This window comes from Muntiacus reevesi, chromosome 7 (assembly GCF_963930625.1).
Source record: "Muntiacus reevesi chromosome 7, mMunRee1.1, whole genome shotgun sequence".
NCBI classification, from domain to species: Eukaryota; Metazoa; Chordata; class Mammalia; order Artiodactyla; family Cervidae; genus Muntiacus; species Muntiacus reevesi.
The window spans coordinates 43958746-43985815 of record NC_089255.1 but is presented as its reverse complement, the minus strand read 5'-3'; the positions used below and the strand labels follow the sequence as shown (position 1 = coordinate 43985815).

The 27070-nt window shown below is 39.5% G+C and overlaps 1 protein-coding gene across 1 annotated transcript in view; it reads left to right on the top strand.

The window, feature by feature from the left end:
• The window catches only part of TRIP4 (thyroid hormone receptor interactor 4), a 51979-nt gene extending 28869 nt beyond the window's left edge, over nucleotides 1-23110 (top strand). Inside the window, exons 11-13 of the mRNA XM_065941545.1 lie at nucleotides 306-397; nucleotides 16283-16388; nucleotides 22518-23110. Coding sequence (XP_065797617.1) covers nucleotides 306-397; nucleotides 16283-16388; nucleotides 22518-22585 — 266 coding nt within the window. The 3' untranslated portion in view covers nucleotides 22586-23110. The remainder of the gene's footprint in view (nucleotides 1-305; nucleotides 398-16282; nucleotides 16389-22517) is intronic.
• The last annotated feature ends 3960 nt before the right edge of the window (nucleotides 23111-27070 follow it).

The window sequence follows — 27070 nt, the reverse complement described above, 5'->3', positions numbered from 1 at the left end:
AAATTCTAGTCTGATCCAGTTGAGTATAGTGGAATTGATGTGTTTGGAGTGAATTTGTGGGGTCCCTAAACTTCAGTGGTTCGAGGCTTATTTTCCTATAGCTTAGGATGTGGATAGTGAACTAAGCCAGTTAACCAACTTTTTTGTTAAAATTCAAACAATTGTGCTAGGTAACAAGCTTCATAGTTTTCCTTATGTCTACAAACAGATGAGAAAATGATTTATTCAGAATTGAAAAGAGATTTGTGAGTTCCAGGGTCACAAAGAAGGAAATTTATATAATCCTTCTGTTATTCTTAATTTAGATGTGGAATTTCCCAATGACTATCCCTCAGGCTGTCTTCTGGGCTGTGTGGACCTAATTGACTGCTTGTCCCAGAAGCAGTTTAAGGATCAGGTAAGTAAAGAATATTTCTTTTGAACAGATGCTTGATTTGCCAGGATAGCTGTCCTGTAGATTCTTCAACTCAGAGTATCCTGTATATGGTAAGGAGCTAGAAACTGAATTTAGACATGTGAGTAGAATCTCCTAAGGAGGAAATACGGAGAGAGAAAAGACCACAGCAGAAGCAAGCAAACAAACAAACGATAACATAGTGATGATGCTTTGCTTCCTAGTATGTGGAAGACTGGTACATGTACATTTCTGCCTAAAAAGCTACTGCCACATCTAACTAACAAGTGTAGAGTCCTTTTCCTTAATAAAATTTTCCTGTTCTTGGGGAAGAAACTGTTTATTATTCCTTGAATTATTTCAGTTAGGTGGTGGAAATGGTAGATTTTGTTATATACTCTGAAACATTTGGTCCAGACTAGAGAATTCATGAAAGACTTGTATGTTTGAACTCTTGATTGCCTGGACCATGCCATCTTTGGGTATGTGTTTGTGTTTGTATATGCATCTTGTATGTATTTTTATTTATTTTGATTGCTAAAGATTTCCACGTTGCTCAGTGGTAAAGAATCTGCCTGCCAATGCAGGAAATGCATGTTTGGTCCCTGAGTTGGCAAGATCCCCTGGAGAAGGAAATGGCAACCCATTCCAGTATTTTGCCTGGGAAATCCTGACAGGAGCCTGGGGTTGCGGAGTCGGACACGACTGAGCAGAAAGCAGAGAGTACAGTTCTGAACAGCAGAGGGAGCTGAAGGACTTTAGCTTAATTGGAAAACTTTTGAAATTTAGAGCCTTATGTTAAGACTCAGACTAGCAGGAATCCAAAATAGGAAAAGTCCCATCCTTAAAGCCTGAAGAGTCTTACAGTATGGTTTTCCTGTTTTTTGAAACAGTTACGTTATGCAGTAGGGGTTCCACCACTGTGCTTAAGAATATGTTCTTCACGTTAATTTTCTCAGTTAATTCTTTGTTTTTCAGAACCTCTTAATTGCCTTTCATTATTAATTAAGTGCTTTAAAAAAAGAAGAAAAACCGAGGACTTTCCTGGTGGTCCAGTGGCTGAGACTCCAAATTCCCAATGTGGAAAGCATGCGTTTGATCCCTGGTCAGGGAACTACACCCCACGTGCCACAGCTAAGACCCAGGATGGCCAAATAAGTTAAAAAAACAAAAAACTGTTCCCATCCATCTCATTTTTTTCTATTCATTCCTCACAGGCTTTGGCCAATAGTTATTATCCCTCTAGTTTTCTGTCTTTCAGTTTCTTGTGGATTGCCTCCTCAGCCCTTTTCTGATTACTTTGTGAGTACAGTGCTTTCATTCGGTATGAATTTTGACTCTGGCCCTTTTGTTTTGCCCTTAGTACCTGATCTAGACCTAGGCAAAACTGTAGATACATGAAGACCGTTTGTTTTCCACACTCTTGTGCCTGTTCTATCTATCTTTGTATGTTTTGCCCATTATTTTCAGTGTCTTCTTTCTTCTCCTCATCTCCCTTTTTCCTTTTTTTCATTTTAAAAATAATAATTGTAAAAATCCCTTATGTTGATATAAACTTTACAGTTTTAGATATCTATGAAAAGCTTAATATTACTTGATATATCATATTTTCTTCATAGGATTGCTGCATTCTGAGAGAGAACATAGGAGCATCTGGCCCTGTGTGTGGTGGGTTTTGGCCAGGGGCCTTCCTTTATTATCTCATTTGTTGATCAGGCAGACCACCAGTTGATTCAAGGTCAAATGAATTCAATTTCTAGGCAGTTAACCAATCTTCTTTCTGCCACAAATTTGTGTTGAGAAGGGTAGGAGGCTATAATCCTAGTCTGTCGAGTACCACAAGGTTTATGGAAATTAGAAACTCAGTTAACAGAATAAATCTTTTTGGTTTCTCAAGAATTTCTCTATTTCAGTCAGCATAGTATCCCTCCTTTAGCTTATTTTCTTTTATCATGAGGATGATGAGGGCAGCACCCAGAAGTGTGTGATCCATGTGTTCCCAGCTGAAAGTCCTGGCAACTCTTCATGAATTTTCCTGATGTGTATGACATTAGAATATCCCCAAATGCTAAAAGCCATGAAACTTCCATCAAACAGGAGCCCCATATCTGTTTTCCCTATGGTCAGCTTTGCTGTGGCTTTTCCCCATTGTTTTTTTTTTTCCCTTGTTTTTGAGAGTAGCACATGAATGTATCCAGAATTGATAATAGCTCTTTTAGGGGATTATTTATTGGATAAGGCTCTTACCACTTTCAGAGGTTATAGCTTTGGTATTTGGCTGTCTTTTGGAAAATGTCCCAAGCACCTTTGGTCATCTACCTGTCTCTGTTTGAGTTAGCGTTCTGTGATGTAAGAATTGTGATTGCCTAGTCTGTTTTACTAATGTTATTCTCATTTTTTCAAGAATGAGTTGTTGAGAGTTTAGGAATAATAACTCTAGCATTTCCCAAACCATTCCATGGCATAGGTCTTCTCTGGGGAAAAAAAGGGGGAGGAGTAAGGGGTTTCTGTGGATGCATAGAAAATTTATGCCGATTTGGAAAATTTTTTTGGATTTAATAAGTTTGTTTGTTTGCTGCAGAATTTCTCAGAGCCCTTAATATGCTAGTGTCCATTATGACTCTGAAGTAATTATCTGATTTATTTGATCAATATAGTATACAGAGTTCTCATAACTTTTTGACCACAACCCCACCTGCTCCCACCCCCACGTATTTACATATCAGTATCTTGTATATATAGTTAGTAAGTGCTGGTCTAAATACGTTTGAGGTTTTTTTTTTTGTCCTCATAGATCAGCTCACTGAGGGGCAATAATCCAGGAAACAGTTTCTTGACCTGTGTCGTCTTTCTGCATCTTCACGCTCATTCCTCATCACCAAGCTGAATTGCATTTTCTTTGGAAGCCTATGTAGACCTAGTAATTTTTATTTCAACCGAAACTAATGTCCTGTGTGACTTGGGACTGTATTTTACTTCTCCATCTTGTTCCTAAATTTTTCCGTCCCCAGAGGAAGTCAGTAAGTTACTTTCATGCTTGGCCTTTCTTTGATAAGTTAAAGTACACTATTTTGGGCATAGTATAATTATTTAGTTCCTTGAAAGAAATAACAGAACAGGTTTTATTGGTGATTATTTAAAATCAAGTGCACTACACTATAAGTGGCTTTAAAAATATGTGCTTAAAATGCTTTCCCCTGAGCTAAGAACTCGTCTTCCTTTTATCTTCTAAAAGTAGTATGGCTGGCATGGCTGATGTGTGCCAGGAAAAAATCCTGCTAGATTCTCGGTTGTCTTGAGTAATGGCCACGGATCAACCTAAACAAGTTAGGAGCAATGCAGCAAAGGCTGTAGCCTCAACTCAGGAAAGAAAGGTAGACTTCTTTTGTATTCCCCTGGAAGCAGACCATGCCTCGCCAGGGTTTTATCTGCCAGCAGCAGATGTAAGCTCTCAAAAACAGCAGGGAGGATGTTGACTGCAACAATGCATCAAGGCTGTGGTTTGTAACCTCAATAGTAAGGCAGTTAAAACTTTTTTTTTTTTTTTCTTTTTTAACAAAGACATTTTGATTGCCAAATCCATAACCATTAGCAGCTGTGGTTTGAACAGTTCTCTAGACCTAACAAGTTTTCAAACAGAAAGTTGAGTTGGAGGCTTTTGTTTCTCTCTGTCTGTGTTGTGTTTGTGCTATTTATATCTCTGCCTTCAATAGAAAATCTGATTTGTCTGAAATCTCTGAGGTCATTGATTATTCTACTTCTGTACTGAATCCATTCCTTTCCTGCTAGCTTACTGGCTTTTCAGTCCATTTGATCTTAAGGCTGTAAGAGCCTTAGATCCTGTATTTAAAGAATTAATACTGGACCAGTTCTACTGCTGGGTTCCTACAAATTGACATCAGCAAAGTAAGTACTGTTTTCCATTGGGGAAGAGAGTCTTACTTGTTCCATTTTCTGTAAGAGTATCCATATGATACAGATCTTCAGGAAGATTGCATATATCACTTCATGTGTGGAAACCATCAGCTTCTATCACCAAAGGATTGTCTGTACAACTTGAGAAGTGAAAAATTAAATAGTAGTCAATATTCAGACCAGGCATTGGCATTGAAAAATGCAGAATCCTCAAATTCCCTTTTAAATTATGTGAAAGTGTTTTCTCTGTTTTACTAAGAAAAGCTGCCAGTCCATAGGCCTTAGAATGTATGGTTTCTAAGGCATCTTGAGGGCTGCCTCTGAGCCCCAACAAAGAGAAGATCTGTGTCTGCAACGACTAGCCCAGTCAGCCCTAGGCAATTTTTTAAGATCTCAACTCACTTGAGGGAGACAGGGAATGTATTTTCAGAGTTCTCATGAAGACTAGAACATTTCCGTGAGTTTCTAGGTCAGAACAGACTGTCTTTTGAGTTGTTTGCAACCTGGGTATCAAGTGCTCACTTGATGAGGTGAGGACAACCATGTACATTTTAAAATAATTCAGGAAGCATTATGCTTCCTGTTGTACTTACCCTGAAGAGAAGAAGGGAATATGAACACTTTTCTGTGCATTTATATGAATTTTTTAATGTGTATCTTTTCATCTGAAAATGAACATATAATTCTTAAGATTTTCTTTATTATTTATATATTGATCAGTGCTTGAGTGCCTTTGTTTTAGGCACTAAGAGAAACAAAAAGGTGAATCAGCTGTGGGTTCTGTTCTCAGAATGTTTGAAAGAGCACCAGGTAGGTAAGATATATCTACAACCAGGTTTGTAAACAACCAAACAACAAAATAGAAAGCAAAGAGAACTGTCTTAAGGGAAGTAAAGACTGCCTCTGAGGAATTTAAAGGAGAGAGAGGTTGCTTCCAGCTGGGAGGAGGACTTTATTAGGAATGTGGCTTTTTAGTTTTCCCCATGGGGACTCAGTATTTCTTCAGGATAAACTCTGAGAAGTAGAACTTAGAGTCTGAGGTACATACATTTAGAAGTTGTTACAAACTGCTAAGTTACCATTCTTTTTTCTTTTAAGTTACCACTCTTAAAGAAAAATCTAATTTAAAATTCTGCCAATGGTCTGAGTCTTTCCTATACCAATACCTTACCAAAACTGATTATTAATAGTCAATTTAATGTCTGCTAATAAAGTGGGTGAAAACCATACTTTGTTATTTTCATTCAATCTTCCTGACCATTTGGTGACATTTTTGGTAAAGAATCCACATGCAGTGCGGGAGACCTGAGTTTAATCCCTGGGTTGGGAAGATCCCTTGGAGAAGGACATGGCAACCCACTCCAGTATTCTTGCCTGGAGGATCCCCGTGCACAGAGGAGCCTGGTGGGCTGCAGTCGGTGGGGTTGCAAAGAGTCAGACACGACTGAGCGGTTAAATACAAGCATACAATCATCTTTTCAAGTATTTACTGGCCATTTATATATTTATTTTTATTGAAGAATAGTTGATTTGTGATGTATTAATTTTGGCTGTATAGCAGAGTGACTCAGTTAACACATATATTCTTTTTAATATTCCTTTTCATTATGGCTTATGCCAGGATCTTAAATATAGTTTACTTTGCTATACATTAGGACCTTGTTGTTTATTCTTTCCATATGTAATAGTTTGTGTCTACTAATCCCAGACTTCCAGTCCATACCCCCTCCACCCTCCTTCCCCTTTGGCAACCACAAATATGTCTGTGTGTCTGCTTTGTTGATAGGTTCATTTGTGGCATATTTTAGGTTCCACAAGTAATCCCTGGTAGCTCAGTCGGTAGAGAATCTGCCTGCAGTGCAGGAGACCCGGGTTCGATCCCTGGGTCAGGAAGATGCCCTAGAGAAGGAAATAGCAAACCGCCCCTGTATCCTTGCCTGGAGAATCCCATGGACCGAGGAGCCGTGTGGACTGCAGTCTGTGGGGTTGCAGAGAGTCAGGTGCGACTGAGTGACTCACTGTGGTGTGGTGGTGGGTTAGGCACTCAGTCCTGTCCCACTCTTGCAACTCCACGGTCTGTAGCCTGCCAGGCTCCTCCGTCCCTGGGATTCTCCAGGCAGGAACACTGGAGTGGGTTGCCATTTCCTTCTCCAGAGTGACTCACTTTAGGTTCCACATATAAGTGATATCCTATGGTATTTGTCTTTCTCTTTCTGACTTACTTCACTTAATGCAATAATCTCTTGTTGCATCCATGTTGCTGTAATTGGCATTATTTTACTCTTTATGGCTGAGTAGCATTCCATTGTATATGTATATACAATTATATATATATAATTTGTGTGTATATGTATGGTACATTTTCTTTATTCACTCATTTGTTGATGGACACAGGTTGCTTCCATGTCTTGGCTATTGTGAACAGTGCTGCTATGAACATAGGGGTGCATATATCTTTTTGAATTATTGTTTTGTCTGGATGTATGCCCAGGAGTGGGATTGCTGGATCATCTGATAATTCTGTTTTTAGTTTTCTGGGGAACCTCTCTAGTGTTTTGAACAGTGGCTGCACCAGCTTAATTCCCACCAACAATGTAGCAGGATCCTCTTTTCTCCACACTTTGTCCAGCATTTGTTATTTGTAGACTGTAGTCTACAGTAGTCAGAATGGTGGCCATTCTGACCGGTGCAAGGTCGTGGCTCATTACAGTTTTGACTTGCATTTCTCTAATTATTAGCAATATTGACATCTTAGGATTGTGGCTTTTGAATTAGCCTTGAAGCATAGTAATAATAAAAACTATCACTTTTTGATTAGTTATTATGTGCCCAACCTAGTATGTTATTTTCTAATCCTCATAACAACTTGATACCAAAAAAGGTATCATTACCCCTCTTTTAGAGATGAGAGAACTTAAGACTCAAGGTTAAAACAACTTGTGTACTGTCAATCAGTAAATGGTAGAATTGGTGTTTCTGTTTAAGTCTTCCTACTTACAGGTAGAAAAGCATATTCTAAGGAGAGAGTAATGAGAGGTGAGAAGTCATGAGCCTGTGTGGAGAATAATAGCAACCAGTTTGTTGAATGGAAATCTGTGCTGTGGTCAGATGGTAGATAACTTTGAGGATAGGCTGCAGAGGTTAGAGTTTTCTCTCTAGTCAGTCGTGGGATGGGAAGGGATGTTTTGAAAATCATTGGAGCCAGAAAATGAATATGGCAGCAATGTGGAAGATGAATTGTGAAGAGACTGAAGGTAGGAAGTCTAGTGAGAAGGCTGTTGTCATCCAGGTTGGATGTATTTTTAAAATCTGTTCTAGAGACTTTCCTGGCAGTCCAGTGATTAAGACTTTGCATTCCAGTGCAAGGGGTACAGGTTCGATCCCTGGTCAGGGAACTAAGATCCCACATGCCTCTCGGCCAAAAAACATAAAACAGAAACAGTATTGTAACAAATTCAATGAAGACGTTTAAAAATGGTTCACATCCAAAAAAAGAAAAAAATTCTTAAAACAAATCTTCTAGGAAATGCCTGTGGAATTAGACAAAAGGGGTGGGGACAAATGCAAGGTTTTATGCAGGTAGATTCAGTCACTTAATGTGACACCTTCATTTTACCTGTAAGTAAACTCAGACTTCCCTGGCAGCTCAGTGGTAGAGTCCATCTGCCAATGCAAGAGGTGCAAATTTGATTCTTGGATTGGGAGGATTCCCCCAGAGAAAGAAATGGCAGTCCACTCCAGTATTCTTGCCTGAGAAATCCAATTGATGGAGAAGCCTGGTGGGCTACAGTCCATGGGGTCTCAAGAGTCAGACATGACTTGCAACTGAGCAGCAACACCACCACCACCACCACCCAGGCTTAGAGAGAAAGCAGTCTGTTTGATCTAGAAGGAATCTGCTGTAACTTTACAATCTTGCTGTCTTTCTTCAGTCTGTTGAAAGGCTTCTTAATTTGTTACCGAGTATACTGTATGAACCAAGAGGCAAATTATCTCCTAATTTAAGTTTTATTGCTCAAAATATTATATAATCACACATTCAGCAAACATTTATTGACCATTGTGTCATGTGCAGGCACTGTACACATTAAGAATCCAGAGTTTCAACAAGATATTCCATCTTCTCTTGATCTCTTAAATCTGCTGCAAGAGACTGTGACAAGAAAACCCAACCATGATAATTATCATATGCTCAAAGGAATACATAAAGGAGGAGATCTAACTCCCAACTCACCTTGACTGGAGACAGGTGGGGAGGGTTAAGAAATCTAAAAAAGGCGATCCTTGAAGAGAGCAGAATTTATATCTTCCTCACATACCATTCTGTATCTTCATGCTTATGTCCACCATGAGAGTTCTGTTCATTCTTTGAAAGAGTAAAGAGTGCTTTGTTCATTGCCTCCTGTAGAGTCTTTCCTGACCTCAGCCTACTTCCTCCCTGACAGGATTAACTACATCCTTCTCTGGGCTCCTGTGTTCATATTTCTATTTACATCTTTAACCTTCTTTTTTTTCCCCTATAATTATGTATTCACATGTAGTTCCTTTAGGTCACCATCGGTATCTAACCTTGTTATCTCCAGTGTCCTAGCATATAGCCTGGTGTATGGTAGGTGTTCACTTAACGGTGATAACAGCAAATTGAGGGGCAGGCATTGGTAAATGAGAAGCCTTAAATGCCATGTGAGAGAATTTAGTATTCTGAAGGCACTTTAGAAGAATTGTTTTGACAGAAGTAGGAAGGAATGGACTAGATGGGGCAAGCTGAAAACAAGTAGATAATTTAGGAAATTATCATGATTTTCCAGGTGGAGGCAAGATGGAGGCCCGCAGCAATGCCCTAGCTGTCAAGTTGGAAAGAAAGGACCAGATGATTGGAATGTTTAAAAAATAAAGTCTATAGGACTTGGTGATTTGATTGGCTGTGAAGGGTGAGAGAAAGAAGTCCAGGTTAGATTTTGGTTTCTGGCTATGGTGAGGGGTAAATGGTAGTACTATTAGTCTGCATGGGTTATACATGAGAAGTGAAGTTGCTCAGTCGTGTATGACTGTTTGCGATCCCATTGACTCTAGCCTACCAGGTGCCTTCATCCATGGCATTTTCCAGGCAAGAGTACTGGAGTGAGCTACCATTTCCTTCTCCAGGGGATCTTCCCGACCCAGGGATTGAACCCAGGTCTCTTGCATTGCAGACAGACGCTTTAACCTTTGAGCCACCAGGGAAGTGTACAGAAGAAAAGAATTTTCTTTTAAGGAAAATGACTTTTTATTTATTTAATTTTTATGATATATTTTGGCTGTGCTGGGTTTTTGTTGCAGCGCCTGGGCTTTTCTAGAGTGCATGGGCTTAGCTGCTTTATGTGAGATCTTAGTTCCCTGATTAGGAATCGAACTCAGGCCCACTGCATTGGGAGCATGAAGTCTTGTCCACTGAACCACCAAGGAAGTCCTGGAAAACAACTTTTTAAAATAAAGCAGCTGTAGCAAAGGAAACCTGTATTGTAGCAGTGAAGGAGAGAGGTTCTGTAGTATGTGATCTGTGCACATAATACAAAAATCAGTAGTACAAAAATTTAGAGCCATACAACATAACAATGTATGACAAAACCCACTGAAAAATAAAAAAAAATAAAAAATAAAAAATTTAGAGCCATACAAAAATCACTTTTTCTGTGATTTTTCATTTGGACTGTTTAAAATATTTTAATCTCTTTCTTTTGTTCTGAAAGACAAAACTCCCTTATTTGATAAAGGGGTATTGTTGCTGTTAATAACACTGTATCACTTGATAATGATCTTACCTTGATATGTCAACTCATGTCAAAGGATTCTGTGAATTCTGCTTCAGGAGTTGTTCTCAGCTGAGTCAGACCAGCCATTGGGAGGTAAAAATATGAAGTCAGCAGAGCCCTTAAAACAAGAGGAGTCCTAGCATTCTGAGATATTAGGGTAGATTTGAATGGTTAAGGGCCTTACAATGTAGTATCTTTGCATGCACACTCAGTCATGTCTGACTCCTTGCAACCCCACAGACTGTAGCCTGCCAGGCTCCTCTGTCTATGGGATTTCATACCTTCATCCATGGCGTTTTCCAGGCAAGAATACTGGAGTGGGTTGCCATTTCCTCCTTCTGGGTCAGGGGATCTTCCTGACCCAGGGATTGAACCTTGGCAGGTGGATTCTTTACCACTGAGCCACTTGGGATTAAGAGCAATTTTCTTTTGGTTCTTACTAGTTAGAGTGAAAGCCTGCTCTATGAAAATTAAGACCAACAGTAATTGTTACGAATGGATGATTTTCACTTTGGTCTCGAAGAATCAGGGCAGAAAAGCTATGAGGTTAATTTTAGAAAAAACATATAAGTCCTTCGGTTCTCTTGTGTGTAGAGGTTCCAGTATAGATAGGATTCACAAGGACACAGAAAGTCAGACTGGGAATTTTAATGACAACCCATTCCAGTATTCTTGCGTGGAGAATCCCATGGACAGAGGGACCTGACAGGCTTCAGGTTGCAAAGAGTTGGACACGACTTAGTGACTAAACAACAAACAAGGGAAGGGACCAGGATAGCAGTACTGTGTGGCTTCAGCCAGGTCATCTTCCACAAGTATCTGAAAGACTCCAAACTGAATATCACCTATCCTTATTCCTCCCATTTGGCACAAATGTGAATGGTCTCTGTGGCATTGAGCTGGAACCCCTTGTATTTGGTGTTAGGCACATGATTTGCATTGGGTACTGGTACATGAGTTCAGCTGTCCCACTTAGGGACAGTTGGCATGATCTTTATCCAACTCCAGTCAAATATGCAGTAGTCATCTCATCAAAGTATCATGAGCAATACATTAACTCTGATGTGAGAAAACGCTTATCCTCCAGTACGGTGGGGTCCAGGGTACTACTTATCCTGTGAACACCTTGAATTGCTTTGAAGAAAAATGAGAACAACTTTTTCTTTTTTTTTTTAATGAGGGCTGTTTATCAGAGAACACAGTTGCTTTCAGGATATGCTTCTTTGGATCTGTTGTGCTTGTGGTCTTTTTATCAGACTCATTTCCTTCTCTCTTTCTGAGTATTATCACCTCAATCTTCTTGGAGTTGGTTTTCAGCTAACTAGATTTCAGAGCCTGATTTTATGTCCTATCTAGTTCCCCAAAGTTCAAACCAAGAAAACCTCTAGCAAACATACATTCTTTGTCAATGAGTTTCTTTTTAACTGTTTCCTTTCGCTGTTAGTCCTTGGAGACAGGTGTAAGATTTACATGTGGGTCATCTGGGGATTTGTTGGGAAGAGTGACATCGTGTAGGACTTTCTGATCATTTCAGTACAAGGATTAAATGGAGGCTTGTGGAGTTGGTGAAAATGCCCACTTGGCTCTGAGACTATAGTGGTTGCCAAGAGCCACTAAACTTTTTTTTTTTCCCTCTTATGAAAATGGCAAGAGAAATGTTTTCTAGATGGCTGGTGAACAGTTTCCCTCTGGAGAGGAGAAGAAAACGGCTGTTTAGTAGTTAATTACCTGTTATGTTAGACAGCTATGAAACTTATGAGGCATGAAAGAAGAGTAAGCCCACCTCCCCCTCTCCTCAGGCTGGAAACCAGGTGACAGGAGTCATGTTGGTGAAGGCAGGAACAGCAGCAGCGTCCTGAGGAGTCTGTTACTGAATGTAAATGGTTGCTTTGAATTGCTTGGTCTTATAACCCTCATTCCCTATCCTGTCTATTGCACTATCTCAATGACCCTTAATCTAATATCCTCTCTAAATTGGATATGACATTGAGAGTTTATTTACATTCTTCACAAATATGAACCTTGTTTTTTTTAATTTACTCTTTCTCTAGGTCAGCTGCATTTTAGTCTTTTGACTCTCAAACCACAACCCTCTTCCTTGCAAGTCTCTGACTTTTTGGTGTTTAATGTGGTCTCTTAGTGTCCGAGACCCAGTTTCAGAGATTATACATTTCTGCAGGTGCAGGTTCTGCCAAGCTGCCTTTGCTTTAATGCATTTTACCATAAAAAATAATCCCTTCTTCCAACACATAGGCCTTACTTTTCTTTATTCCCGTAGGCTTCTTTGCTCTTCAGCTCTGTTTCTTGTAAGCCTCCTGAAGTTTAGTAATAGAGCTTGGGAACAGGAATATTCACATGAAACTTGGATTTAGATTCAATTGAGAAAGTTAATTTTAGTGTTTATTAGAAGGCATGAATGGGTCCAGAGAACCACTTGTTCTATAATTTCATTTATCCATCATTTTCCCCATTATTTGACATTTTCTGACTCTGTTAATATATGTCAGGGTAGTTTTTATTAAACACAGGGCCTTACTGGCTACTTCCCAAGACACAAAAGTTCTAATTTAGCTTGAGGAATAACAGATTATAGACTAGCACCTGCTTTTAGCCAGAGTTTAGTCCTAAGAGTGTCCAGTTCCCAGCATATATGTATTTAACATGGTTAAGATAACCTAAAAACACAGGTTGGTAATTTTTTTTGTTTTTCTTCATCCAACAAATATTTATTGAATGCCTATCATGTGCCAGGCATGATTCTAGGTGCTAAGGAGTAAGCAAAACAAAGATCCTTGCCTTCTTGGAGCTTTTATCCTAGTAAGGAAAGTCCAAATTTAAAAAGTTTAAATAAGTGAATTGGTGATGGTTTAGTCACTAAGTCATGTCCAACTCTTGTAACTCCATGAACTATAGCCCACCAGGTGCCTCTGTCCATAGGATTTTCCAGGCAAGAATACTGGAGTGGATTGCCATTTATGATGGTAAGTGCTGTAGAGAAAAAGTAAAGAGATGGGGGCTAAGAGTGCCGGAAGACCAACTACAAAGTTGACATTTAAACAAAGTTCTGAAGAAAGATAGAGGAAACCAGGCAGATACCGAGCAGGGAAAGCATCCCAGGAAGAGGGGTAAGCTAGCACAGATGTCCCGAGGCAGGAACAAGGAACCCTATATAGCTGGAGAGGAAAGTGGGGGAGAAGGCATCAGAAAGGAAGTGGGGGCCAGATTTTCTGGGGACCTGTTGGTCATAGTGGGGACCTGTATGTCATAGTGAGGACTTTTATTCTGACTGAGACAAAAAGCCTTTGGAGAGTTTTAAACTTTGGAGTGACGTGATCCGATATATTGAATATGTTTAAAAAATAGCTCGAATTGCTGTGATGTGAATAGACAAGAGGAAGGTTAAGGGCAAAATAGACAGACCGATTAGGAGGTTATCATGGTAATCCAGAGAGACACTGTGGTGGCCTGGACCAGGGGAGTAGCAATGGTGGTCTTAAGAAATGGTGGAATATTGGGTATCTTTCCAAAGTAGAGTTAACAGGATTCCCTGAGGGTTGGTTATGGGGTTCTTGACCCGAACAACTGGAAAGATTAGAATAGCTATTTTAAAGGGATATGAATGAGAGAGGAGCAGGTTTGGAAAGAAAATCTAGGACCTTGATTTTTTTTTTATTGTGGTAAATATACATAATATAAAGTTAACCATTTTTAAGCATACAATTTAGAGGTGTTAAGTATATTCACAGTGTTGTGCAGCCATCCATGTCTAGAACTTTTCATCATCTCAGACAGGAACTTTGTACCTTAAATGGGAATTCCTCTTTCTTCCACCCCCCCGCCAGCCCCTAGTAACCTCTGTTGTACTTTCTTTCTCTATGAATTTATCTTTTTTTTTGGCTGTGCATCTCAGCTTGCAGGATCTTAGTTCCCTGATCAGGGATTGAACCTGGGCCCTAGGAGTGAAAGCACCAAGTCCTAACCACTGGACTGCCAGGGAACTTCCAAACTTGTCTATTCTAAGCACCTCACATAAGTAGACTCAGAATACTTGTTCTTTTGTGTATGGTTTATTTTACTTAGCATAATTTTTCTGGGTTCATTCATGGTGTAGCATGTATCAGAATTCCATTCCTTTTAAAGGCTGAATAGTATTTCATTGTATGTATCTGCCATATTTTGTTTATCTGTCTATTGTTAGACATTTGGATTGTGGAAACTACTGACTATTGTGAGTAATGCTGCTTTTGAACATTGGTGTACAAATATCTGAATCCCTGCTTTCAATTCTTTTGAGTATATACCTAGAAGTAGAATTTATTTGGCAGCATGAAAATGAAAGATGACCTTTAGAAGAACCGTTCTGGTGGAATGATAGAAGAAAAGCCTCTTTATAGTGACTTCAAGAAAAAATAGAGGAATTTGAGGCAAAGTGTATAGATAATCTTTTAATGAATTTTGTTGTGAAGGGAATCTGAAAATGGGGCAGTAGCAAAAGGAGAATGTGGGATCTGGGGAGCTTTTGTTTTATGACAGACATTATAGAAAGTGTGTTTGTTAACGGGATTGATCCAGTAGAGAGGGAACATTTATTGATGCGGAAGAAAGAGGAGTGAAATGGCTTGTCGTTTTGGAAAAGCAGAGCTGTAAAGTCCTGGCAGGTTTGTCCTCTGCCTCAGCACTCTCTGAGACACAGAGAAGAGAGAGAAGGAAAATCGAAGAGATATGAATTGTGACTGTTGCTACTTTGGCCTCTGTAGAATTAGGTTTAAAGATCTTGATGCCAGCCTCTGGTTTTATTTGTGCCAAAGCACCTCAACAATAACAGCTGGGCCCCACTTTTCTTTGACTTCTAAAGATCCAAAGGGAAAGGGAAAAAGAAAGTTTCTCCTTCCATCTTCATTTTTTTTAAATGCATTTTATGTATTTTTTGACTGCTCTGGACCTTGGTTGCTGTGCGAGGATTTTCTCTAGTTGCAGCGAGTAGAGGCTACTCTCTAGTTGCCTTGCATGGGCTTCAGTTCATGGTCACTTCTCTTGTTGCAGCGCATAGACTCTAAAGTACACAGTCTCAGTAATTGTGGCTCAATGGCTTAGTTGCCTCACAACATGTGGAATCTTCCCAGGAATTGAACTTGTGTCCCCTGCATAAGCAGGCGGATTCTTAACCACTGGACCGCCAGGGAAGTCCCGACATTTGAATTTTCTTCCTTTTTTCACTGAAACCTCCATTTTTACTCTAGAGCCTTAGATCTTTACAGGATACATCTTAGCAGGTAAATAAGAGTGGAAAATAATTTCACACTTTATCGTTACCAGGAGAAAGGCTGCTTCAGTATTCAAGTCTGACCCATGGCCATAGTCGGCTTTAGAGTCGTATTTATCGAACACTAAACACAAGACATCCCAAGATAGGAAATGTTGAAATACCAAGTCAGTTGCACATTGCTGGAGAGCACTTTTCTGCCAACACCCACTTGTTCCTTAAGTTGTGATTGTGTGGCCAGATATTCTTACTCTAGGTTCTGTGTCTGTCTTTGCAGAAGGAATAAAAGTCCTAAGTATTCACACAGATTCGTTTTGTGATAGGAGATCCAAAGGAGGCTTCTAAATTGTTTTCAGAATTACTGTACCGTTACCTTTTCACCCTAAGTGAATCTGGAATGCATCCAGCAAAACAACTTTGGCATGTTCATACCTTTCAGAATGAATCATCTTCCTTCCCTTTAGTGAGAGAAGTGCCCTGTTGATGGTTTCTGGCAGAATTTCCACAAATGTTCTATTTTTCTTAAACCTTCCAGCGATTCACTTGAGCTGAATTTGGAGGTGGGTGCCTGATGTTCCTAAAGGAGACCTCTGAATCTCCCAATTCACAGTTGCTTATATTGAAAGATTAGTCAGTTTTGATTCTCTGGAAAGATGTCAAACATCTTTTTTTAAGAAGTGTTTCCATTATAGGAAGTCACAAATGGTGGGCAAAAGACTGTATAAGAATACTGTGCTAAAGCTTGGGGGAAAGTGGAAGGTTTGTTCTTGCTTATTAAGCATTATCATCTTTACCTGGCTATGTAATGGAGAGTACTACCATCAGAATGTTGAGGTGGATTCTGGGACATCCTTTGATCTCCTTGAAATTCAAAGTTTGTCCCAACTAGCTTGAACTTTTTATTTTTATATTTTGCAGTATCCAGACATGAGTCAAGAAGAATCTGATTCTCCATTTGTTTTCATCTGCACAAATCCCCAGGAAATGATTGTGAAGTTTCCTATTAAAGGAAATCCAAAAATCTGTAAGTCACAAGTGTCGATGGTCTTTTTTTTTTTTCTTTTTACCTTGAATCTCACTTGTTTAACTTAAAATTTTTTTCTCTTTTTATCCTGTTCCATATCATCTCAAATACTTGAAGGATTAGAAAAATTCTATTTATCATATTCCTGAAACTAACACAACATTGTTAATCAACTGTTTAATATTAAAGTTACTGTTAATTAAAAAATTCTTTTTATCAGTAACGTTAATGTTAGGTTAACTACAGTATAGCCTTTCTGAATCATAACCTTGATCCACAATTATTGGTATATGAGTGAATCACTCTAAACTTCCAGTTAGGACCCCATTACCTTTAAAATACTATTTGTAAGCCAAAAAGAGTACATTTGCCCCACTGTACTGTTCTTATCTGTTGTTCCTCAGTATTCAATTCAAGAATAAGACTTAACTTTTTGGAAGTACCACTTCCCACTGTTGCTTTGATTGCTGGTCCCAGAGGTCTGCTCTAGCTCTCTTGCTTTTCATCCTCTTTTTGAAACTTCTTGATGGTTTTCTTGTCTGTAATGTTTGCTTTTATGTGTTTGTGACCATAGTACCCTCTGCATGTTCACTTTTTAGGAAGTGCTTATGACTTTATTCTTTCCACTTCCACCCCATCTTCAACTCCCAACTTCTCTGTTTAGTCATACAGCAGGTTCTTCTATCTCCAAGCAATCTCAAGAAACACAGAGTGGTGTCCTCTCTCTCTTACTTACTTTTAAACACAACATGAAAAGCTCTCCCATTTGCTTGCTTATGTCAGTTATTGTTCTGTCCTTTGTGACATTGCTTTCCCATTGTGTGAATTGGATGCTCCGAGGGCATGCATCATTGTCAGCTGCGCACAGGGCTACCTCACCTTGTGCCTCAGTTCAGTTCAGTCGCTCAGTCGTGTCCGACTCTTTGCGACCCCATGAACCGCAGCACACCAGGCCTCCCTGTCCATCACCAACTCCCAGAGTTTACCCAAACTCATGTCCATTGAGTCATGATGCCATCCAACCATCTCATCCTCTATCATCCCCTTCTCCTCCTGCCTTCAGTCTTTCCCAATATCAGGGTCTTTTCAAATGAGTCAGCTCTTCGCATCAGGTGGCCAAAATATTGAAGTTTCAGCTTCAACATCATCAGTCCTTCCAATGAACACCCAGGACTGATCTCCTTTAGGATGGACTAGTTGGATCTCCTTGCAGTCCAAGGGACTCTCAAGAGTCTTCTCCAACACCACAGTTCAAAAGCATCAATTCTTCGGCACTCAGCTTTCTTTATAGTCCAACTCTCACATCCATACATGACTACTGGAAAAGCTTTGTGCCTGGGGACCAACTATTTTATAAATGTATTCTATGGAGAAGTAATTCTCAGAGGGTAGTGTAGATAAAAATCACCTACAGAGCTATTAAAACACAGATTCCTGGGCCCTCTCTCTGGTAATAGTAATGCTCTTGTTAGCTGACTATACAATGGATAATACTGCTTTTGGGCACAAAATGAAATTTAGGTGAATGTATATTCACTGCAAAATTCAGGCAACTCTGATGATTTATGAAATATATTCTTGAGATTTCCTGCAAGTCAGAAAATCTGAACATAAGTTGCCCTCTACTTACACAAATTACTTACTTCATACTTTACCTGCACTGTTAGCCAAGTGGCCCTGGAAATTCTTTTTCCTTCTTCTTAACTGTTTAGGATTTAAATCTTCCTTTTTTTCCTCCTTTTTAAGTTGTGAAATTATACCCCTTCCTACTCTGGTCTTCCTTTGGGCCCTGAGGGCAACACTGGTAGTCAGGCTTCTCTCCCAGACCCACTGCTATTTGATCTTTAGTCCAGTTACCTTTTCAGAGCTTCCTCCCTATCTTGGTTCTCATCTGCCGCTTAAACTCTTGTGAGAAAATGTTCTGTGTAAACAGACTTTATATATTTCTCTGAAATGTTTTACTTCAGTACTTTCTCATCTCAGAGACTTAACTTCAGCACATATATGACCTTGGTTTTTATCCACAAGGTTTAATAGGGGGAGGAGTAAGCTTTTCCCTGTTGCTTCTATTGGTTAAGAGCTTTAAAAAAGCCAAAATGGGCTGTGTGCTTCAGGGACAGCAGGGCTGGGAAAAACTGTGAGACTGCAGCTTTTCCCATGGTAGACCAGGCAAGGTAAAACATGGGTCAGAAACAATAGGTAAAGGGGGTGAGTGGGGTGCGGGGCAAGAGTAGAGTGACAGATCCCTTTGTTTCAGAAAAAAATTTTCTGTTGAGAGGGAGCCAGCCGGAGGATTTAGTCTAGTGTAAAGTTTTCATTCCCTCCAACTCTTCATTCCTTGATCCTTCATTCATCTTTACTATCTTTAAAAACCTTAACACTCTGTCAGAACTTCCTTCCCTTAGGCCATAGAGGCCCACCTCCAGTTCACAGCTGGAAAAGTTCTTAATCCCACTGCCATAGGGAAAAATACATGCTTGGCTCTTAATTTGGAATGCTTCACATTTTCTTCTTAGAATATTGTTACATGAAGTGGTTAAGTTCCATGGTATTAATAATATTAGTAGTCTAGTTACAATTCTGTGCCTTAAATATTTTTTCTTGTAGGATGCTGAGGAATTTAGCCACTCTTCATAGATTAGTTCTATGAGAAATTTATCCTAAGTTGCAAACTTCTGACTTGCAAATAAACTTCTACAATATAACTCATTTACATGTTATATCGTGTATATGTGTATGATTTAAATTAAAAGCATATATTTTTATTTATTTATTTGGACGTGTAAACTTGAGCTTGCTTGACCGGAGGATAATTGTGCTTCTTGAAGTTAAAATAATTCACAAATTGGTGTACAATATGAAATCACTTGGTTATGTGTCTGCTGAAACTAAGAAATGCAAAACAGTAGACTATGTAGGTTGAATGCTCAAAGAGATGAAGGAAATTTTTTACTTTAAATGAACTACATGCTTTATAAATTCATGCAAATTCTGCCTTATATCTTATGCAAAGCTTATGAAAATTCCTATGAGAGTTCTATCGATTGATGGCAAATAGTTTTTTCCCTTTTAACTTCTCCCCCATCTGCTGCATATGCATTTGATTTTCTTTTAGGCACCATGATTGAGGATGTGGTTTAACACTGAAATGCTGTGCGTACTAAATGTAAAAATATTGGGGAAATACAGAAACTAAGCATTATCACTCTGCTTTTAAGAGAGTATACAGTATATTACTGTAGTTAACTGTCCAGATCCCAAATCTTAAAAAAAAAACAGGGTAACCTAGAACTCGGAGTTCAGAGGGCATCCACAATAACTGCTTCTCGATGCAAGGAACCCCAGGTCCTGGCCTTCATTGCCCAGCTGACCTAAGGATTGCCACTATTGGCAGTCACTATGCTAGGAATGCAAAGAAGTTTTTAGTTGTAAGGAGCTCACAGATTGCTGGCACATGTATGGTTTTCTTAGGTTAGCCTAGGGGATGAAAAGGGCATGAAACACTTCTGAATCCCTGGGAGTGCCCTGGAAATCCTTCTTCCTTTCTATCTCCTTTCTCATATCAGTTTTCCATTTTATGACATCATCATTGAAGCCAGAGATTAGTTTGCCTACCCTTGAGTGCTTTCCTCCAGTGGGTTGATCTTATCTGAGCTGGTCTCACTTGAGGGCTTTCACAATCAGACTGGAGTTTTATGAAAGCAATATTTGGGATATTCTTATACAGGAAAGCCTTGAGAATGTGAAGAAGGTAATGTCTCTCTTTTTTTAATATGAGGAGCCTGAAATAGTTAAAAGTCTTGCCTAGGGTTGCTGGTAAATATGGTAAATTAAAAGTACAACTGAGATCATAACTACGAAACACAACTCCCAAGCCTTAGCATAAATAATACGGCTACTGTTAATTTTTCAGAGACCTCCGAACTTATGAAGCACTTGCATGTATTTTATTTCAATTAATTGCTTGATTAAATGATTTAGTGTATATAAAATAAATGGTATGGTGCTCTGTATACAGAAAAGCACTTAGTATTGGCTGTAATCCTCTCAACAACTTTGTAAGTTAGTAGAAATTTTTTCTTCCTTTCATTTTATAGTTGAGTGAACAGGTTTACAGAAGTTGTATTTTGCTCAGGTCTTTCTACCGCTAGATTTCCTGCTTTTCTCACTTTTATCACATTGCCTCAGAAACAAAGTATTCCCATTTACATTTCATTTTTAGGCCAAAGTATCATAGAGCTGCAAAGGACCTTCAGTACTGTGTAGTCCAATTTCCTCGCAGTACTGAAAAAGTTGAGGACAAGAGTGACTAGGTGACTTCCTCAAGGTTATACAGATAGGTAGTCTTAGGACTAAAACTGGGACCTGCGTCTCTTAACTTACTCAGTGCAGAGAACTAGAAGTCTGGAGTCCTAGATGGAATTCTAAATTTTGTCCTAACTTGTTCTAAAAAGCTTAATGAGAAGCAGTACTTCTTCGTACCTCTGGGTACCACCACCTTTACAGTGGTGGTGTGTGTCTTTTATGTTTATCTGATATCTGCTATTTTGGTTACTTAGTAGTTCCCAAACCTTGACAGTACAGGTTCTGAAATTTGCAGTGCCTTCTTTTTTTAATTCATTTATTGAGCACCTACCATTTGGTGGTCACTATGGTAGTCTTAGGGATACACAGGCAAATTTGCCTCATAACAGGGCTTTTTGCCAGATTGCTGGCACATGTTTGGATTTCCAGCAAGGCAGACTGGGAGATGAAAGAACTCCTAAGTCCCTGGGAATACTCTATGTTTCTAAAGCCCAAATTAAAATCAGCATTATTGTGACCGTTGTGGACATCATTTAGGGTCTCACTAAATGATGATTTCTAAGGAAGCCCAGAAAAGGAAGTAATGTTATTCCAAAGGCAGGTGTAGCCCTGGAGAGATGAGGAAGAAGAGAAAAATTAAGAAAACAGGGAGGAAACTTGCTAGATTTAAGTAATTTTTTTTTTCACACTGTCTTTGTGCCATAGTCAGGACATGAATTCTTATCTTGGTTGGACAAATGAGGATACTGAAGTCCAGACAGATCGGATGACTGGTTTGTATCAGACAAAGGAGGACTGGAACCTGGGTCTCTTGACTTCTCGTCCAGTGCTTCCTCTCTTGCACCTGATTACTGCGGCAAATGAAAACGACAGAGTCCAAGGGGCCAGGGTTGTGGGTATAGGACTGTAGTATACCCAGCTGCTTTTGTTTTGGTGTTTGTATGTTTATTTACTGCCAAGGCTGAACTGAACTGTTTCTCTTTCCAGCATCAGCATCTCTGTTGACTTAAATAAGACTTTTTGTGGGAGAAAGTCACCTGCCAGCTCTGTTCTAGGCCAGACAGACAGGAGCTCTGTTAAGTTCTTCCTGAGATGGATATTTCTTAAGGCAGCTACCACTGAACTGACCTTTATCCTAGTAGATCTGAGAAGTCAGAGGTCGGAGACCACATCAGTGGAATACCTCTCATTAGGGTCACCTGGGACAGGAAGGTTGCTTGTTTTCTAACTTTAACACTTAGATGAGTCATACAGCCCATGACCTTTGCCCTTCTTAGCTGGTGATAGGGCCCCTTTGTCAGAAAAGCATTCATGTGGATTCTACCTCACTGTTTCAAGTCACTCCCCCTATTAAGTCTGAGGCAGCAAAGGAGTGAATTGAATTGCTTTTCTCACTGTGAGGGAGATTCATGCATTATGCTCAGCCAGTTAACAGGTCAGAGGAATGAGTTTCCCACTATGTGAAATGTCTTCCTTTATCATTATGTTTGTATTCTTTAAAAACTTGCCTTAGTATCAGACACTCCAGAAAATGTGGTGTTTTTTTTTAAAGAAACTACAAAATTAGAAATATTAACTCCTTGGATTCTTGCTGTGAATGCTCATTGTGTTTGTGTGCAGACATTTGTGGGTCCCTGTACCATGTTCCCACTGCTTCCTCATTCTTATAGAATGAAAACTCTGAAGTTTGAAAGTGTCTGAGTCCTGGAGCAAGATAATTGAATGTGACAGGAACACAGTAACCAGAAGACCTGAGAGACCATGAAAGATTTGCATTGCAAATATAAAAAAATAAATAACGAGGTTTCTTTTTCTCCCTTACAGGGAAACTGGATTCCAAAATCCATCAAGGAGCAAAGAAGGGGTTAATGAAGCAGAATAAAGCTGGCTGACCCAGGAAAAAAGGAACTCTACAGCATAGTGGAGTTCTGTGTACTAAAATCGCTGTCCACTAGTCTTTTGAAATTGAAGCAGCAACAAACGAAGGACTTGGCATCAGGGTTTAAACTCTCTCTCAGAATTTAAACTCTTATCAAAATTTGTATATTTTTCTTAACGAGATTCTTACTGTATGTAGTGGGTCAAAAATCTTTGGATACATTATTTATAAAAACTTATTTTAAAAATCCTCAATCTTTGACATTTTTCTTAGAATGATACAGAAGAAAATGGACCAAGGTGGAAATATCCTCCCTGAGGCTTAGATTTATTTTAGTTAGGTAAATTCTTAGCCTAGGTTAACAATATTTTAAGGAACCACTTGAATTTTAAAGTTTCCACCCCCCCCCCCAAAGTGATAGCTTGGTGGGGTGTTAGGATGTTTGAGGAATTCTGTGTTTAATACAAACAAGTGATGGGAACAAAAAGTCCCCAGACGTAGCAGGTTTGCTGCTGTAATCCAGCATCTCAAGTGAATAGTTTTCAAAAACTGAGTACTTCGTTGGCAGGTTTTGGGGGGGCGGGTGGGGCTGGGGTGGGGGTATAACCTGAAGAGGCGCTGCCACTTTGTTCTTTGGTTTGAGACATTAGGACATGAGAGGATCAAGCTGGGATGAGATGGAGCCACCCGCTAAAGCAGCATGAAACGGCGCTATTTATTTTGTTGGTATTGCAAGAGTATCATTTGGATGGAGCAGTTAGAAACAAAAATAAAATCCGTTCTGTAAATGCATCTAGATAACCCCAAAATGCTGAAACCAAACCCTTTAAGGCATCCATACCCCAGGAAGCTATGAGTTTTGAAAAACTAGATTGGTTTGAAATGAGACTTTTTACTAGTCATTCTGGTCCCACTTAGTGAAGTACTTTTTTTTTTTTTCTGAGGCTGTTCAGAAGAGCTGTCAGAATCTCAGTTGCTGGCATCCTCAGGAAATTCATGGTCCTAAATGTGTATGTTCTGCTTTTTATAAAGCAGCACCACCACACGGGGAAGTTGGATTCCCTCCAGCATTTGTGTGCATGACTTAAAAAAGGGAGCACAAGGGAGAGAAAAAAAGTGCCCTGTGTCATGAAAAAGATTAATTTCCCCTTTCTTTAATCCTTCATATTCAGCATTTATTTGCATTGAAATTCCTCCACTTATGCATTGATGTTCACTCAACTGTGAACCCTTCTTGTTGCATGGCTCTGGGCATTGGTTTTGTGGGGGACTGATCACCCTGGATTCCCAGGGAAAACCCACCAGATTCTTGTTCTGGTGATGCAGACATGCTGTATTCTTTTTTTTTTTTTTTATTCTGTTCAACTTGTGTAGAGAAAGTGGAAAGGACACTAATGGGACTTTTTTAGAGGGGAAAAAAGCCTCTCTCTGGCCTTCTGCAGACCCTAGTACCACTAATAAAGCCACACCAGGTTCACTATGCAACTATGCAGTTACTAGTTTACCAAGCAGTAACAACTTGAATTCTGGGCTGGGATTGTCTGGTTTTTTGTTTGTTTGTTTGTTTGTTTTAATACCAAAATAAAATTGAAAGACAGGAAGTGAAGAGCCAGGGAGCAAAAAAAAAGTTTCTCTTTATGCCTTTTTATTTGAGTGACAGCCTGAACACAGAGGAGTATTGCTTGATTTTTTCCACCTGGATAGATTGTATGTGCATGCCTAAAGAAAAACATCAGGAGATGCAAGAGTTCAGGTTATGCAACCATTTTGTGTGCTGTGATAAGAAAGTTTACAAGAACTTCACAAGTTTATGAGAACCCGACCTCAGCATCCAGAAGACGCAGCTGGAGCCACATGAGTAAACGGCGGAGTAACTTGGAAACTTCTCCTTTTCATGGTCAGCCTGTGAAAGCCTCCCTTCAGTTCACATGGTAGTGGTATAAGGTCTCTCTTTTATTTGTGGAGACACCCAGGAGGAAGTGTAGGAGAGACTTGGGGTAGATGGCCCTCAGTTGCTCAGTGATGAATAGCATAATTTAAAGTCTAGTGGAAATTCTTAGCAGCCCGAGTACAAACTCGCCCAGGAATAGCCTGTCTGTACTTTACAACACTTTGCACTGACCCTGTTACTCTGGAACAGCTTGGCCTGAGGGAAGGTCCACATTTCTGAGCTGGTTTTCTTCTACAGGTTAAAGATCTTACTCTCTTTTGGATGGTTGGGTTCAATGGCTGTCAGTTTGTACAGTTGCTAAAGGATTCAGCTTTTTTGTTTTTGTTTTTCTAGGCAGGACACAGTCTCAATTATACAAGCTCAAAGTAGGATATATATAAAACTGGAGACTTTGCTCTGTCAGGATTTAGGCTTTGGCCATGCAGACAGATGTTTAGAATGGAGTGGGGGGTGGGAGTGGGGGTGGGGTGGGTGGTTTGCTTGTTATAGCTAATCTGGAGAAAGAAAACTAGGTGTCCTCCCTTCTTTTTTTTTAAAGCCGGAAGTTTACAGAAACCCATTTTTTCCTTAGGGAGTAGGTGTAAAAATTTCAGACTTTAAAGATCGCTTTTATAAATAATTATAAAGTTATGGCTTTTTATGTGTTATAACCCCTAATCTCTTTCCATTTTAACTACTGTCTCTACTAAAGCCCGTTTATGTGGATTTCATTTCATTTGGTTCATTTGGTAAGTTTTTTTGGTGTGTGTTTTTCTTTAATGCCTTTGCTAGAGCTCCTAGCCAAGACTGAGACAGTATTGGGGTTGTTCTCTTGCCCAGTTAGTAAAGGCCAGTAAAAAAGCAAGCATCTATTAAACTAGAGAAATCAGCTAACTTCAGTTTATTAGGCCTGGGGGGAGGAAAGAAAGTCCTGTGGTGAAGGTTTTTTTTTTTTTTTTTCCTTGAGATTCAAATAGCAAGTGCACATCTGCTGTTGTCAGCTTCTGTGAATGTGTTTGGAGGGAGGTGATCCATATCACAGGCTCCAGCAGCATCAAGGGATCTAGCATGTGGAGGGCTTTCTACTTCTTTCAGGCAGAGAAGAAAGAACATGGCCACAGTGCCACCCTCTCACATAAAGAAAGTTGTGTAAATGTGCGTCCATTTATGTTTGTACACATAATGTGGATTAATTCATGGGGTGAAACGTCATAGACTGATCAGATTTCTGTTGTGACAATGGAGAGTCTAGGACAAAAACCTAGTAAATATTGTACCTTGACTCGGAGTCTGGTAGATAGGTGAGGTGGAGATGGTGACTGAGAATGTGTAGATGTGTCACAAGAAGGGAGTGAGATGTTGGATCAAGGGGTAAAAAATGTCAATATGGAAGATCTGAGAAGCGTCTAGAGCTGTACTGTCTAATATAGTAGCTACATGTGATTATTTAAGTGAAATTAAGAATTCAGTTCTTCAGTCACAGTACCATATTTCAAGTGTTCACATAACTACATGTAGCTAATGACTTCTGAATTGGGCAGCACAAGTATAGAATAATTCCATCATTGCCAAAAGTTCTATCAGACAGTCCTTATTTGGAGTAGAGGTCAGCACACTTTCTCTATAAAGGGCCAGACAGCAAGTATTTTAGGCTTCCCAGGTTATACGGCCCTTGTTACAACTATTCAACTTTGCTATTACAGTGCAAGTGAAATGAATCCATAGATAATACATAGGTGAATGAGCATGGCTTATGAGCCGCTAAAACTTTATTTATGAACACTGAAATTTGAATAACATTAATATAATTTTCACATCACAAAATAGTCTTCTGGTTATTTTTCAGCCATCTAAAAATGTAAAAACCATTCTTAATTTATGGGACATACCAAAACAAGTATTGCCCCAGATTTGACCTGTGGGCCTTATTTTGCCAAACCCTGGTCTAGAGGAACAAGGAGTCAAAACTGAAGATTCTTTTACTGTATAGGACCTCAATTGCTTGAAAATTTTTAATGATACTTCTAAGCTTGAGAAATTTCTCTAAAACTTCACTGTAGGAATGTTTGCTTTCCTTTGTTCCCCATTGCTGCAATTCAGTGTTTTCCGGTGGTAGAGTCATGCTCTTCAGGAGATGCCACTTTAGTGTTAACTCTTAAGTCATACCTGTCTCAAATCTAACCCTTCTCTTTGTCTACCTGCAAGTAGCTGAATCCTCACTTGTAACATCATCACCTGGGGTCAGTTTTGTTCTTGTACTGTCTTAGAACAAGCTGAATATGGGTGGATCAAGGGGAGATTATTTTTTCTAGGCCAGAGCAGCTTAGTGTTCATCTTTAGCCATTACCCCCTGACACACACACATACACTTTTTGCATGCATATGTGGAAATGGAGAGCAAAGGGGTTTTATGATCTGCCTTTATCCCTAAATCACATGTTATCTTGAGTGGTACTGTTGAAGGATGCCTCAGGGTAAGGAAAAGGAAAGATAAAAACTGCAGAGCTGGGACTTCCTGGAGTCCAGTGGTTAGGACTTCAAGCTTCCACCACAGGGGACGTGGATTTG